This window comes from Ruditapes philippinarum, unplaced genomic scaffold (genome assembly GCF_026571515.1).
Source record: "Ruditapes philippinarum isolate M1 unplaced genomic scaffold, ASM2657151v2 ctg464_1_1_1_1, whole genome shotgun sequence".
In the NCBI taxonomy this organism is placed as follows: domain Eukaryota; kingdom Metazoa; phylum Mollusca; class Bivalvia; order Venerida; family Veneridae; genus Ruditapes; species Ruditapes philippinarum.
In genome coordinates this window covers 81,614-98,299 of record NW_026867304.1, presented here as the reverse complement: position 1 = coordinate 98,299, position 16,686 = coordinate 81,614, and the positions used below count along the sequence as shown (strand labels likewise).

The 16,686-nt window shown below is 34.9% G+C and overlaps 1 protein-coding gene across 1 annotated transcript; it reads left to right on the top strand.

The window, feature by feature from the left end:
- Positions 1-2,762: 2,762 nt before the first annotated feature.
- On the top strand, positions 2,763-14,960 carry LOC132735620 (uncharacterized). The gene is made up of 9 exons (XM_060722595.1): positions 2,763-2,889; positions 5,028-5,088; positions 5,687-5,838; positions 6,561-6,762; positions 7,195-7,292; positions 7,774-7,845; positions 11,068-11,683; positions 12,459-12,644; positions 14,723-14,960. The coding sequence occupies exons 2-9, from the start codon at positions 5,034-5,036 to the stop codon at positions 14,935-14,937; spliced, it is 1,596 nt and encodes a 531-aa protein (XP_060578578.1). The 5' UTR covers positions 2,763-2,889; positions 5,028-5,033; the 3' UTR covers positions 14,938-14,960.
- Positions 14,961-16,686: the final 1,726 nt, after the last annotated feature.

The window sequence follows — 16,686 nt, the reverse complement described above, 5'->3', positions numbered from 1 at the left end:
AATCAGAATACCTCGGCTTTTATCGTAATCTTGTAATTCGAAAAGTTGGATGTGTCAATTCATTACCTCGGACGAAAGTTTTCAAAACCATCACTATCTAGCAGGTACTCGCGTTACCTTAAAGCTCCTTTTGCGAGCAGGCCCTTCGGGCCAGCTCTTCGAGCTCGCTAACATAAAAAATTCAAAGCCTTAAAGCGAGCTCGATTTACTTTTACCGTGAAATAGTATAAAATTATATCATAGTTTGGGAACCTTTCTGTCGAAATGTGTCAGAGTTAAATCGTATACATTCACATGCACAGTGCGTTAACTGGAGTGCAGCTATTAGTTACCCGCACTCCAGAGCATGTCCATTTATTGTCTCATTTTTGCCGGGGTTTACTTATTTTGTTGGCAGAGAAAGGGAAAGCGACAGAAATATCGTATTCAGATGCTCCTTCATTGGTTATTTTTATCCTTGGATTTCATTTTGTGACAACAAGGAACGTGTTTTAATGTTAGACTATGATACAAAAGAGAAAAGAACATCAAAACACTCGGTAATCTGATTAATACTAGGGGAGTACGCCCATTGTACAAATCAGATATTCTCGTGTGTCGATGCTCCTTCTTTTACTAATCGTTCATTTTTATTTTACATTTTCCGTTTTAAAATTGTCATTCGGTATTTTATACACTGCTTCCGTTTATTCTGGTTCCCTGTCCTATTATGGTTCCCATATAAGTGCGCAGGACACCAGTCTACGCTTCCGTTTTCAATCAGAATACCTCGGCTTTTATCGTTATCTTGTAATTCGAAAAGTTGCGATGTGTCAAATCATTACTTCCGACGAAAGTTTTCAAAACCATCACTATCTAGCAGGTACTCGCGTTACCAAAAGCTCGCTGTGCGAGCAGGCCCTTCGGGCCAGCTCTTCGAGCTCGCTATTATTCATAAGACGTAAAGGGGAGCATGTATGGTGGCTGATGTGTGCAATCCGTGTTTTGGCCAAGCAAAAGTCGAGACTTGCGGTTGTTGTTAGCAGAATGCAATTAGGCAAACCAGAAATTCCTACTTTCCTGCCATTTGATATATTAAACAAATCTTCCGCAGTTGCAAATAAAAAAAAATGTTCATACAATTTTTTATCATAATATAATAGTTAAGAAATATAACACAGTACTGAGGCTCCGGTATATCTGATGCCTGAGTCTGACTGGGGGGACTCTATATATATTGCTACCGGGCTCCGATACTGTGTCCTATTTCATATAATACGAGTATAGTACATAACTCAATAAGATTTCTAGTAAAATCGCTAATCTGAACTTTCATTTGAATAACAATAGATTTAACCACAAACATTGACATGTGCTCTTTTGTTAACAAAAAAGGTTGTGATGAAATTGTTATTGTATCCACCCATTTGATAATAAGAATTCGACAGATCAGAGATCTACGTATTGGGCGTTTTGTTCAATATTCTCTCGGTTACACACCGCTAAATTTTAGCAGTCCGACAAAAACGCAATAGTGCCATATCAAACGGTCACTAAGAGTTTTTTTCTTTATGACCTCCGATATTGTGATGTTATGTAAAGTAATCCGTGTAATTGTTTTGCATGTCGACATGTGCACTGTTCATTGCCTTGTAATATACTATTATGGTGTCATCACGGGCTTATAAGCAAGCCTTATATGATCGAAATAAAATGTCAATCTCTCTGTTTGTTTGTCTGTCTGTCGGTCAGCCCGTGTACATTAACAGCATAAGATGAAAACGTATATACAAATAGGGTGTGTTAAATATAATAGGGTTAAAACAAGGCATGAGATGAGCTATATATTTAATTACTAAACTATGCATCCAATAATTATAATATTATGTCTGTTTGAATCACCACTTATATAGGGAGACGTTTTTATCAAACACGTTTTTTTCCTTTCGTTTATTGAGATCTGCTCAGTTCGCTTATATACAAATACTTTGTAGGTATTATTTATATAATTTTTTTTGCTCTTGTATTTGTAATTATAAGCTGATCTCAATAACCGAAAAACAAAAACAAAAACAACAACATAAAAAAAACCCCAAAAAACGACGTTTTATCATAAACACGCAGACTTTAAATACACATTTACGGAATCGTCCTGGAGCCATTTCATAATGTTCTATAAGAAATTTAAATCCTAGGACTTAATAACTCCTAAGTAGGACTTTGAAAACTCCTACGTAAGAGATAAAATACCTAATTAGGAGTTTAAAACTCCTACGCAACACTTAATAACTCCTACGTTGAACTTTAAAAATTCCTACGTAGGAGATACAAAAGCATACATTTAGGAGTTAAAAATCCTACGTAGGACTTTTAAACTCCTACGTGGGCTTTTTATAAAATATGGGGCACTACTCGATGCGATGACCCCGATGTTTCTACGTTCGAGTTGTAAATTTCTAATTAGGCCTTGAAATCTTCTACGTAGGAATTATTAAGTCCTACGTAGGAGTAATATGACTTTTAAACACCTAATTAGTTTTTTTAATCGCCTACATATGGGGTTTACATACCTACAAAGGAGTTCAAAAGCCCTACGTAGGAGTAAAAAAATCCAACTTAAAAAGTCTTACGTCCTAATTAGGCTTTATATTATTTATTCTATTAGACTCGTATAAACTCCTTATTAGGTTTTATATTTGTTATAGAATATTATGACCTGTATGAATTGGCACCGGGACGTTTCCGTACATATTTGTATGTATGTGTGTGTCGGTGCAAAATTAGTTAAATATCATCTTATCAGACGGAAAGATCGTGTGAGGGCACTAGTCTTATCTTACAGATCATAGTGTTGGTCTCCGACTACAGTAGTGCGTGTAGTTGTGCTGGTATAGTGTAGAATAAGCACAGGTAAGTTCTAATTTATGATATTTTACTTATTAACACTCGATATGTTCCTCATCATTTTTATACCCTGTCCTAAGATGCCATATCTTCAACATGTTGAACTTATAATTTGCTCAATAAGATCGTTCTATTTTCAAATTGTTTCATACTGTTTATTTAGTTATCAAATTGGCACTTATCTAGGTTGTCACGAAATAGTATCCAAAGCGATATTATGCGCATTTCTGCACTATCAAATTGAGCTGATTTAGTTTTTTATTCCAAAAGATTGACTATTACAATGTTCATTGACCAATGAATGATAATGGCAACGTTTAGGAAAAAAATACCCAAAATATAAAAAAGACTGTACAGAAAGATTGTCCCCTTTTTACCAAATTGACGTTACCGATAAATTCTGAAGGCTCTAAATAGACATTTTCTTGGGTTATGTGACAATTATGGCAATGTTAAAAAGATATTATGCCATACTCGGCATTCAAACTCAGGACTTAGTGTTTGAAATTATTTGTTGTCCTATAGGAGATTGCAATATTTTAAATGAATCGCAAAATATACTATATTATAACTATTAAACAGCCTAGTAAATCGACTACTTTAAAATGATATAAAGTGTATAAAGCAAAAAAAAAAATGGAATTTTAAAACGGAATACTATATGAAATGAATATGGTAATTAATTTCCTTAAAAGTTTATGGCGCATGCTGGAAATCATAGCTAAATTTATAAGATACATGTAGCAGAAAAATATGTTTTTTTTTTCGGAACATTTTTTGTTCTGTTTACGTACAAAATTCATAGACACGTCTTATGTTAACAACTTTTTCGAGAATGGACTTAGCAATATAATTCTACTGTTGATAAATTTTATAAAAATATTTCATAAGATATATCTACATATCTTGTAATATAATAATAACGAAATTGTTCTAGAGGGAAATGCTTATGTGACATCATTGCAGGAATTGGTCGGAAAAAAAATTGCCAACTTTTCGTTATATCAGTAATCAACATAAAATGCATGTTCTGGTTCTCATGTCCCTAAGTATACGGTAGATAAGGACATGTTAAACTGTAGTACGCCACATATAGATCTGGTCTAAATCTGCTAAAGTTTCCCGCTACGAACCTAAATACAATCAAAGCACTGAAGTACGGTTCGACTGTTTATTGTTAAAGTGACATTAGGTTCATTTTTTTCACTGTCGAGCCGAGATAAATGAGTTGTGTATTTTAAAAGATTGGCTATTCTAATGTTAAATGTTAATATTTTAATTGTAAAATAATTGATCATTACAAACGTTTAGAATGGAGTTCAAAAATGTCTTAAATATAAAAAAAATCAACAACAACTGCGTTTGCCCCACTCGTTTTATATTCTGAACTTTACCGATATTTCTAAACAATATTTATAGATATATTTATGCGGGTCACGGGGATTATTGCTTGCTCAGGAGACACTAATTATAGCATTGAAAACAACTATTGACAAATTGTATACTTATTTTAACCATTCACCATTTACTTTTGGATAGACATAATGTCACCTTAATTCGCGACATTAGGTTACGTTATAATATCATTTTAAAACAAGGTATCAGTGAATCTGATAAATATAGGAAAATATAATTATTATAGTGTACATTTCATACGAAAGTGAAAGGACACATTTTGAAGTTGGCTTGTGTATGCAACTATGCATGGATGTTTAAATATTAATAAATACCGAAGAAGGTTTCTTGGCTATATGTCTAAAAGCTTTTGAACTACGCTCGACACAAGTATTGCAAATAATAATCGAATCAAGGGTAATAATTCTGACAATACTACATTAATCCACGTGCGAAATCTCAGATTCACAACTCCAAATGCTGAACAGAATTTCTGTTAAGTTTGTTGATCCTAGCTCAAGCAGTTTTAGAGGTACATGTGACACAACATGAAAACGCACGGATGGACGCACGTACGGATCAGGGCATATCTAAATGTCAACTCCCCCTAGAGTGGGGGCACAGACATGTTCGTGAAACATTTTTGGCAAGGTCGAACTAGGGATTATGATCGTAAAAATAAATAGTTTAAAGACTGAACTTTTAATTCTCCTGTTAAACGTATGAATGTTTGTTTATTATCTTTGAAGGTCAAGATGATGTATGTTGTGCTAGTGATTGTTGCTTTGACCTTACTTAAGCATGCGGACGGTAAGTCATTTCTTATATAATATATAGACAGTCATTTCTTATATAACATACATTTAACTCTGTTCATTGTCGACGTCGTTAAGGTTGTGATGAAGGTCACGTGGTAATTTTCTAACCAGACACTGACCATTGGTATTTGAAAAGCATCGTTCTTCTGCAAGCTAACCTTTTAACGTCATGAAGTATCAGTGGCCGTAAACGTGATTTTGACCGACTGTAGTCGTAAACGTGATTTTGACCGACTGCAGTCGTTAAATGATTTTGACCGACTGTAGTCGTTAAATGATTTCGACCGACTGTAGTCGTTAAGTGATTTTGGCCGACTGTAGTCGTAATCTTGATTTTAACCGACTGTAACAACAGTGACCGTGCATGTGATTATACTGCAGAATGAAGTAACAAGCTTACTTTTGTGAGTCGAAAAGGATGTGATAGTGCGGGTAAAAGTGTCAATTATGCAGTTACAAATAATTAGTATCTTTGAATATTGTCGGCAAAATTGTTGGCTGGCCATCCATTGTTATAACGCAATGATAAAATATATAATACTACATGTATATGTGATATGATGTAACATTTTTGGCTTATAATCATACAGCATCAGTGAGATGTTTTGAATGTACGGACATGCCTCATCCTCAGGATTGCCAAGTAATCACCACGTGTTCATCACACGAGATTTGCTTCGTTGAACAGTTTGTCACGAGCGGCGGGCAAATATTGTACAGTTCCGGTTGCCTCTCTAAGGAGGTAATGTGCTAATGGTTTTGACAGAAGCTACGTTTTCACAGATTCATAATAATTATTGCCAATTCTTTGTGTTAAATTTCTACACTAAGCTAATATTAGTGTTTCACATCATTTGTCAACCAATGAAATCGCTCCAATTTAAAAGACACCCTTTTTAATAGTATAGACAGGCAAAATGTTGTCACTTATTCATTAATTCGGATTTTGAATAATTGACAGTGCATGTGTAAACTGAATGTTGAAGCCCCGCCTCATAAGGGCGGCGTTGCATTGGAAAAAATTCTAAACGAGAATAAGGTCAACGTTTCTTCTTCGGTAACCAGTGGGGTCAAATTAGGTTAAACATTAAGAAAGTTAGTTTTTATAAAGCGAACATTTTAACAATAAAGAACCTACGGTCGCTTCCTTTTGGTTTCTTGATAGTTAAAAGTTTACTTAATAAATTAAACATGTCCATTACAAAAAATGAATGATAATGATGATGATGGAAACGATGATGACAAGAACAGTGTGCAGTTCAACATGGAGTGAGACTGAAAAGGATTGGAGCACCACACTAAATATCGTATTCCAGTATACACCGGACAAAGCGCTTGAATGATAAAATGCTTAAATGTTGCCTTTTTACACAACGAAATGAACATTTAATCGTATAGTTTGAGAAGTTATTAATGTGTGTGTAATAACTTAATGTTGTTTATTTTATCTTTAATATACTATAGAGATGTCAAACAAGTGGCAAACGTTCAGCATTATCGAAGATTGCGAATATCGGGAAATCCTACCCTATTAGTAACGCTCTGTCAGCACCGCCACGTGACAGCCTATCTAGACGACAAGACACGGGATCAAAAACGGACATTCCAACATGTGTTGAGTGTTGTAACGGAGAGTTTTGTAACGTGGAGGGATGTGGAACAACAGGTTAAAGTTAAAGGGATCACATTGCGTTATAAAAGTGAAATCTCAATTCGATACAATAGATCTACATCGAGTTGAACCATAATATTTTTTTCTGTTTCTTTTTTTTTTTGCTTCTTATGCATGAATAGGGAGGAAACAAACGAGAAAAAGCGAGCGATAATTTTTCTTATACAATAAGTTTTATGACTGTCACAAAAATACATGATTTAATTTAAATAAGAATAAAACTATAACTATTTTTCATATCAATGGCTGAAAATGTAACCAATGAATCATAAGTTCCTAAGATAAATAAGATCATAAAATAAGACAAAGGTTTAATGAAGCAAGTTTATTTAAAATTGTCTGTTGTGAACTTTTTCACAAAAAAACCTTGATTCTTAAAGCTTTAGAAAAGTATCGTACATGACGTCATTAATGTTATATTTATAGCGGTTCCAAGAACGAAACGAGGTCCAAGATGTTTTTCTTGTGATGCACAGGCCGACCCAGAATCGTGCAGAGATACTATGCTATGTGATACTGAGCAGGTGATGTTATGGGTTTTGTCTTTAGGATAAACACCACTTATTCACTTAGATATGTAAAGTAAAATGAAACAGTTTTATTAATGATGTCAGCGACAATGTTTGTAATATATTCAAATGAGCTGACAAAATAAAATAAATACAAGTACTACAATAAATTACCGTAGTAAAGGTCAAACTTGTAGATATTTCATACACATAAACAATATTTGTATCGAAATCGCACAAACAAATGTAAATGTATGTCCGCAAAAGTTGCCAAAGAAATCGCATACCTGGTTAGAAAAGCAGCAAAACTGTGAAGAGTTAGCCAGAACACCTCGACTATTATAATGCCCGGAGTTTGACGGAAAGGACCGAATAGTTGCGATTTACGTAGAGCAGGCACGTATATTATGGATAATTATATCAATGTCTTTGGACTCTATTTTATGTTTTCGAGTTTCTACTTTCAGGTCTTAATGTTTATAATTTCTATTTTTAGGTTTGCGCTATTTTCATTCCTCTCAACAGTTTAGCACAAAACGAATGGGCATCTGACTGCATGTCAGAAAGAGTAAGTAAAACATACATATTAAGATATAGTAAGATATTAACAATGACATAATTACCATGACTAATTTGTTACCTATATATCCTGGCCAGTGAAGTAAAAGAAACATTTATTTAAACGTTACATTGTCCAATTAAAATACATGATCGTACTTTACTATACCTTATAACAACGTGCCTTCTGGGTGCCCTACTTGGGTGTGTCGGGGGGATGCGTCCTGTGAACGCTGCCTTTGCCTTGTTGATCAGTATTCTTGTTTTTATATGTGTTTCGTCCTCGGCTTTAAGTTTTCTCATATGACTCTGCTGCAATGAAAATAATTAAATGTCCAATTAAAAGAAAGGTATTCGAGAAGGTGAGTGCTCGCCCCTGAAAAGCAGCACAAGTGTTACTAGTTAACAAAAGAACAACACCTCATGAATATAGTCCTCGAGGATAATTAATGCACTATAATTTCTGCAGATATTGCAGAATAAAACCATTATATTTTGTCCAAAGCTGCATTTCTTTACCAGCAATAGTGATATTGTCGAAATATCAAAGAAACGTTCTTGATGCGTGCGACCAGCAATCTTTTTTTTCGTACCGTCCGGCATTCGTGACATTTTTTGGATTGACAAGTTCGTTCACCTTATTTCTACAGAGCATGAATTGGCCAAGTATATCTAGCTTATCAACAATCAAAACAAAGGGCAGTTCAAAAAAGAGAATGCGATGTCTAACTCCAATCTGGTCACAGACACTGGTCTGTCTGAGCCTATGACGACAACAATTCCTCAACTCAAGTTGTCCTCTGGGCATATGAACCATCGTCTACTAGGGCGTTAATCTTGTGTGGGAGGGTGCTTTTGACAATTGTACCCAATAAGAAGTCCTTTTTCCTTACCACTTACAGGTATCAAATTGTCCGCAATGTACTCTACATATGACCACTTCTGACATAAATATAACGACTTTTTGACATTCGGGGTCGACGGAAAATGTTATCGATACCTGGCATTTTATCTTGGCGTGTACGCAATAGGAACCTGCAAACGCAAATGACTATCAAAGGCACGTGCAACTAAATTCTAAATTCAGTCTGTGTCGTTAATGTGGTGCTAGTTTTGCTCACCGATCAACAGGGTGATCATAAGGGTATTATGACATCTTATTTCTGTAAATTATTATCAGGGAAGAAGTGTGATATTTAAACAAGTTTTCCATCGTTTTACATTTTCCTGAGACATGAACAAGAAACAAGAAAAACAAACTATTTTCTCTTATATAAGCGTTTCTTTCCACGTAAGACTTAGCGAGAAACTGAAAGCATTTATCCAAGTTATAATTATTTAAACTGACTGTCAAATAAGAATGACCTCAGATAGACATCTCTGACTTCTCAAGCTTAACTAGCCTGTCTAAATTTCCTGGCTCGGGGCGAGCGTGTTTGGTTGATCTCCTTTCAGAGACTGCGAAGATGTCACTGGATCACATGCCTCATTGGCTTCATAAGCAGTAAACTTTCCAGACACACAAAACATTGTGAAAATAAACCAAACTTAACTTTCTACAGAACAACATAACGATTGCAACACGTAACGATCCGATCCGCCTTGGGAGTTTTACTAACAACTTTCTGTTTTCTTTCATTAAGATACATGGTACTGTTAACACCACACATCGAAGTTTCACATTGTCACAATCAATTTCCAAACATGAGATGTCCTTCTCCAATCCCCGCAGCCATCTTTGGCCATTTTTCTTATCTCACAAGAACGAATTAGCCATACATACTGATCGCCATGTACCGCTCTTCATAGGGTCCTTTAGCCTGATCATAGGAATGACTAGACGTCAATAAAAGACGTTTTCAACCATGTCTTTAACTTGAACACCAATGTATTTCTAAAGATAATGTTGATTTTTTTCTGATATGACGTTCTTCGGCAACTGTATGAAAGGCAACTTTTCAGAGAAAGGCAACTTTGCATACAGTGTATTTCAGAGGATCACCAAAGACACTAAAGTCTGCATATAGGAGTTATCCATTCAAACTAACTTGTTCTGTTGAAGATTTTGCTAGTTCAACAAACTCTTGTTCAAAAGGTGCCAAACCGTTAATTTTCGCCATGAACTTGATCACACGAAGACGGAATATCTGGTGCAGAAAGTTTTCCATCAAGAACAGTAACTCTAGTGCTTAATGGCATAGTGTTTCGCAATAAAAAGCAAGACCTCAAAGAATCTGAAGCAGGATTTAATATTGCATGAGGGTTTGAACGAGTTATTGAGGTATGACTGGTTTCAATAGTAGAGAGCTCTTGTATCAGATACCAGAATTTTAATAAGTCAGATGTTTAGTCTAAATGTCTGAGTGCTTTATCATCATTAACGTGAGAATGTGTGTCAACAGAATCTTGTTTAGTTTTGAAGAAATGTGCTTGTTTCTGTTCCACGTCAAAATCATACTGTTGCGTTTCGTACCATTTTTCTTAAAACTCTTACATTTCCTTAATCTTTGTTTAACCATTTCTTCATTTTTGATGAACGTGGGTTTTTCTAAATTGGCCTGAGACTTAGCTTCTACATCAATGCACCTATAATCTGTCTTTAGAGCAGCTGATTCAACTGCTTGATGTGAATGCTTTGTACTGATAGAAAAATACGATCGACACAATCTACTACTTGTCATAGAATGCATGAAGAGCATGTATTCGCAAATTATAAGTTCCCAAATTGTCTCAGAAAATCTATACCTGATGCTCAATCCATTTCTTTTCAACGACTCATTTTAAGATTTTAAGAATTCCGTATTTCGGTTTAAACCTTTTAACACTTTTAAGGATTTGTCTTTTTACTTACTCTTAATATTGCATGCCTCTCTCAGACAAAAAGCCGTTCTCTTGAACTTGAACGTAACGGTACAATGACAGAGTTTCAGTTTCAAGGTTCCACCAAGTCACATGCCTGATGTATTGATTAAATTTTATATACTTTACAGAGGTGTTTTATTCATTTTTATGCTTCTTTTGAATGACAAGCATTGAGAATTACAGTGACATCATGTCCAAACAAGGATATATAGTGAGTGAAAATTAAGGTCATTTCAAATTATTCAACTTAGTTTGGCAATTAAAAAAAAATGAACATTATATCACGGTGATATCATACTATAAGAGAATTCTATCACAATTAATTTTCAATCTGCTTTTATCTCTATAGTGTACGCCTTGAACATTTCAGCAATGTAACACGATAGTTAATTTAGAGATGCAGAAGTTAGGTATGGCTATTGGTAAACGTGATCTGATAACAATAACCCAGTGTCCTAGATGTTGCACTACAGATTTCTGTAACCACAGTTGTCGCCAAAACGTTACCGTCACACACGCTACAGCTGTACCAACAAAACCTTCAACTCATTCTACGACTAAACAAGTTGTGAAATACTCGATACATCAGTCGACACAGTATGTGCACGTTACACCAAAACCAACAGTTGCACATGCGCACAACACAACGAAGTCGCCGGATGTACATGCGCATCACACAACAAAACCAACAACTGCACATGCGCATCACACAACGAAATCAACAGCTGCACATGCGCATCACACTACAAAATCAACAGCAGCGCATGCGCATCACATAACAAAATCAACAGCTGCACTTGCTCATCACACTAAAATATCAACAGCTGCACATGCACATCACACAACGAAACCAACACCTGCGCATGCGCATCACACTACAAAATCAACAGCTGCACATACGCAGCACACAACGAAATCCCAAACCACCGCAGCAAAAGTTATCATCACGCAAACGACACATCCTTTACCTACCACAGACCCCGCCGGTAGGTATTGATAGCTAATAGACGTAATAGATACATATATTACATAAAATTTAAAGTGACATTATGCTCATCAAAGTGTAAGTGGTAAGTGTACTGGAAAAGGTCATAATTACTTTAAGTTTAGTCAAAACTGTTTCCAATTCATTAATTTGATGCACATAATAAACAATGAAAAACACGCGTGACTTTAAATTAAAATACTTTGAAGTTCATAAATTATCGAAAACGTTCAAAGAAAAAAAGAATGGCGCATTCTTATTTGTTAGACAGTTTTAACAATTTTTTACCTTTACTATTTGTCTTTATCTATTAATAGTTGAACTCAGTTATACTCGTGATAGTCATTTGTTTTAAATATAGAGCTAATTCAGATTAACTTTATAACAAAAACTGTGAGCGTAATGTCAGTTTAATCAGTATACGTGCTGCAATGTTGTTCTTATTCATTCAAACGGTTTTCATATGCTTACAATTTTACTTTGCGAAATGTTATTAAACATTGTACACACTTTCTGTATGTCCAATTATAGGTATGTGATTGATTATCGTTTGGTATCTCAAGTTCAGTGAGTTATCTGTCTTAAATATATAGATATGATTAATTGAAACAAATACAGCAGAAATGATTGTCCATTCATATATAATGAAAGACGGTTTTCTTAAAAATAAAACAGTTTAAAAACTTACCAAACGACCGTTGATCAGGGGGAAGAAGCTGCTCAGCTGCATGCGAGAAATGAGATACATGTGTTTAATGTAGTTTTGTTTTTTTCAGTCGGATGTAAGGTCGATGGTTACATTTACGATGCACCAACAAAACTGTGTCTGAAATTTTTTGAATCTCCCAAATTGAACTGGACAGATGCCCAGCGTTATTGTAACTCCAGTAAAGGTCAACTAGCCATCATCACGGGGGACCAAAAAATTAAAGACGTGCTTGCTTTTTACAAGTCAGGCGGACGTAAGTTGTTGATGACAATTCTAAAATACTTAACCTTTTTTTGTCTTATCAATTTGTGCGATCGAGTGCATTAGTTTACGATAGTGCACATTTTAAAGACATAATCATAGGGTGCACTGGTGAATAATAATGCACGGTTAGAATGTGTGTCGTTCGAGTTCTTGTTGAATAATCCTCGGATCAAGTTCGTAAAGTTCGTGTAGAATAACAACAGGCAGAGTTTGTGAATAAGAAAAATGTACAGATTGAGTTCGTACAGAATAAATCATAGATCGGGTTTGTGTTCTTTACGTTCATGTAAAATAATACACGGATCAAGTTCGTGTAGAATTATGCGTGGATCAAGGTCTGTTTAAAATAATGCACGGGTCGAGTTCATTTTAAAGTAACACGCATCCAGATTCATGCTAATTTTCATGAAAAGTTTGAAAATCTGTTTAAAAGTAGTATTTAGTCGAATAAGCAATTTAAACATTATCAATGGCACCCACGTAAATGAGAAAAAAGAAGGCAATATATGCAAAAAATGGCCTTCTTGTTTAAATAACGCAGTAGAAGAATATTTATAAATACTGAAAAATCAGTCATTAATCGCACATTTTATTTCTTGAATCTTGAATATTTTTAATTTTCTTAAACTCTTAGTACATTTTCCTCAAGTTTGAATTTAATTTTCGCTCATCTGGATGCATGCAGCTTTAAATAATGCACGGATTGTGTTTATAAACAATGATGCGCAGATCGAGTTCGTGTATAGTAATGCATAGATCGGGTTCGTGTACAATAATACACGGATCGTGTTCGTGAATAATAATGAACGGATCGAGTTTGTGTAGAATAATGCACAGATCGAGGTCATGTTACAAGTAATGTACGGATCGAGTTCATGTAAATAATGCACGGATCGAGTTCGTGCATAATAATGCATAGATCGAGTTTGTGAAGAATAATGGATGGATCGAGTTCGTGTATAATAATGCAAGGATCGAGTTAGTGTATGATAATGCACGGATCGAGTTCGTGTATAATAATGCACGGATCGAGTTTGTGTATAATTATGCATAAATCGTGTTCGTGTATAATAATGCATGGATCGTGCTCGTGTATAATAATGCACGGATCGAGTTTGTGTATAATTATGTATGAATCATATTCGTGTATAATAATGCATACATCGAGTTTGTGAAGAATAATGGATGGATCGAGTTCGTGTATAATAATGCATGGATCGGGTTCGTGTACAATAATACACGGATCGTGTTCGTGAAGAATAATGAACGGATCGAGTTTGTGTAGAATAATGCACAGATCGAGTTCATGTAAAATAATGCACGGATCGAGTTCGTGCATAATAATGCATAGATCGAGTTTGTGTACAATAATGCATGTATCGAATTCGTGTATAATAATGCATGGATCGAGTTCGTGTAGAATAATGCACAGATCGAGGTCATGTTACAAGTAATTCACGGATCGAGTTCGTGCACAATAATGCACGGATCGAGTTTGTGTACAATGATGCATGTATCTAATTCGTGTATAATAATGCATGGATCGTGTTCGTGTATAATAATGCATGGATCGAATTCGTGTAGAATAATGCACAGATCGATGTTATGTTACAAGTGATGCACGGATTGAGTTTGTGTGGCCTAATGCATGAATCGAGTTTGTTTAAATTATGCGCGCATCGAGTTCACATAGAATAATGCACGGTCTGAATTTGTGCAGATCAAGTTCATGTAGAATAATGCATGGATCGAGTTCGTGTAAAACAATGGACGGATCGAGTTCGTGTATAATAATTTACGGATCGAGTTCGTTTAAATAATGACAGCACGTGCATTCAAATAGTTTCATTTTGCGCGTCTATTGTAATAACTGTAGAATAAATCATTGTGAAACAAGATAAAAGGGGCACTTAGATTTAGAGAACAAATAATATCTCCAGAAAATATTATTGTAATTTGACTTAAAATACATTTGATCAAGGAATCATATCAGTCGATAGTAGGATAATACATTAAACTTTTATCATATGTATTTATTAACAAACATTTATGTTTGAAACATTTCAGACAAAAATCCTCTATGGGTTGGTGCAACTGATTTCGGAAATGGTCACGTGTTCACATTCACCGATGGTTCAAAAATCACGGTTGACCCGTCAAAAGGTCAAGATCTGAAAACCTCCAATTGTCTGTACGTGTTCGGTGGAACTTACGAGGGATTCGGTCCCTGTCCCGATCTACATGGCTTCATATGTGAACGTAGTAGTACTATAAGAGCATGATTAAAACATGATTAGATATCGTTCTTTCCTGTTTATGTTTTTTTTCGTGTAAACCGTAACAAGAGGGTATTGGATAAGTTTATATTCAATACTGAAATAATCGAACAAATTGAATAAAATTACATTATTCGAGTCTCTATATAGCGAGCTTCTTCAACGTGTTCAATAAATTTAGTTATAAGTTTAGTTCAAGCTACACGAACATAATATTCCTATTATCACATATCATAAATAATAACAGTTACTGTTTACAGTAAAATTGACGACCTTTTCATTGACGCGCCTATTGAGTAACGCTAACATTTAGCGCATCTTAATAATACACTTTCTTGTGTAACGCAAATGACGTCACGTCAAAATAATTATATGCACGTCCCAGTAATACCGCTTTGTATATGTTAGTGTTCATCCGTGCTGTTCTACATAAATTAGAAACTTCGACGGGAGCGATAGCGATAGGAGAATGTTTCTAATTTCTGTAGAACAGCTACGGATGAAAACTAACATATTTAGTGTCAAACTTTATTTGGCCTCATAATCACACACTTTATTACGTCACTATGTCGTTCTATGAAATACTAAGAAAAATATAAGTCGACTATGAACGGAATTCGATATAGTATTGACTTTTGTTCTTCTATGAAAATTAACGAACATAATTTTTAAGAAATACAGCGTTTTCATTGGATGACAAATAAAGTTGGACACTAACGGATTAGTGTAATAAAGTGAGTGATTATAAGGCCAAATAAAGTTTGACACTTATCCGTATTAGTGTCCAACTTTATTTGTCATCCAATGGAAACGCTGTATTTCTTCAAAATAATAAGTGTTTCATAGAAGAACAAAAGTCGATACTATATCAAATTCTGTTCATATTCGTCGTCTTTTTTTCATAGTGCTTCATAGAATCGCATTTGTAAAAATAGTCATTTGCATAAATTTGCACATGCGTTTTCGTGGGCCGCTTTTGAATATTAATTAAGTAAAAATGACGTCAACCTACATTAATTATTAGACGCCGCTTGCAAGCGGCGTGTAGTATGCATTTGTTCATACGGCAATGGGGAAAATTTTAGACTTGATTTTGTGTATTTTTTTTAACAAAATCACACTGTTTTTAAATTTTCTAATAAAAATAGCTTTTATGATGTACAACATGTCACAGAGCATAAACGTTTAACTGAAGTGATAGTGCCATGTTTGAATATCATATTCTTTTTATCATTATCTAATTTTATCTACATAATAAATAACGTGCCAATGAGCCAGTCTATAATCGATTGTTCTAAAACTTAACCTTGAGAGGGTTGACAACTGAGGCAGTGTCACTTACTTCATTTGTTTCGCCTCTGTTGAAGTTCGACTCCGCCTTAAATTGTCATATTAAATTTGATATTATGCTCCATATGCTAGCATTTAGTCTTTATTGACGGGGTAGAAGTGCACGAGGACAACTTAGATCAATATCACTTGTCGAATAATTAAATTACAAGTTACAAAGCCTAAACCAGGCCCACTATCAGAGAGGCGGTTCTCACTCAATCGTTAAGAAAGTTCAGCAAACCGGTTACGCTACGGCCTGTAAGGGGTGAGCACTGCAGAATAGTTTGTCCAATCGTAACAACTCGGCAATCTCCGTCAAGTTCGGAATTCTTGAAGTCGCCCGAGGTGTTCCGATTGCAGTTTGTCCTCAAAATCATTCGAACATTATGCAATTCGTACCAACATTTAAATGGGTATATTTTC

Coding starts and splice junctions, on each gene's coding strand:
- LOC132735620 (XM_060722595.1), top strand. CDS start 5,034: ATGATGTATGTTGTGCTAGTGATTGTTGCTTTGACCTTACTTAAGCAT. Junction 5,839..6,560: donor CCGGTTGCCTCTCTAAGGAG/GTAATGTGCTAA, acceptor AATATACTATAG/AGATGTCAAACAAGTGGCAA. Junction 11,684..12,458: donor ACCTACCACAGACCCCGCCG/GTAGGTATTGAT, acceptor TGTTTTTTTCAG/TCGGATGTAAGGTCGATGGT.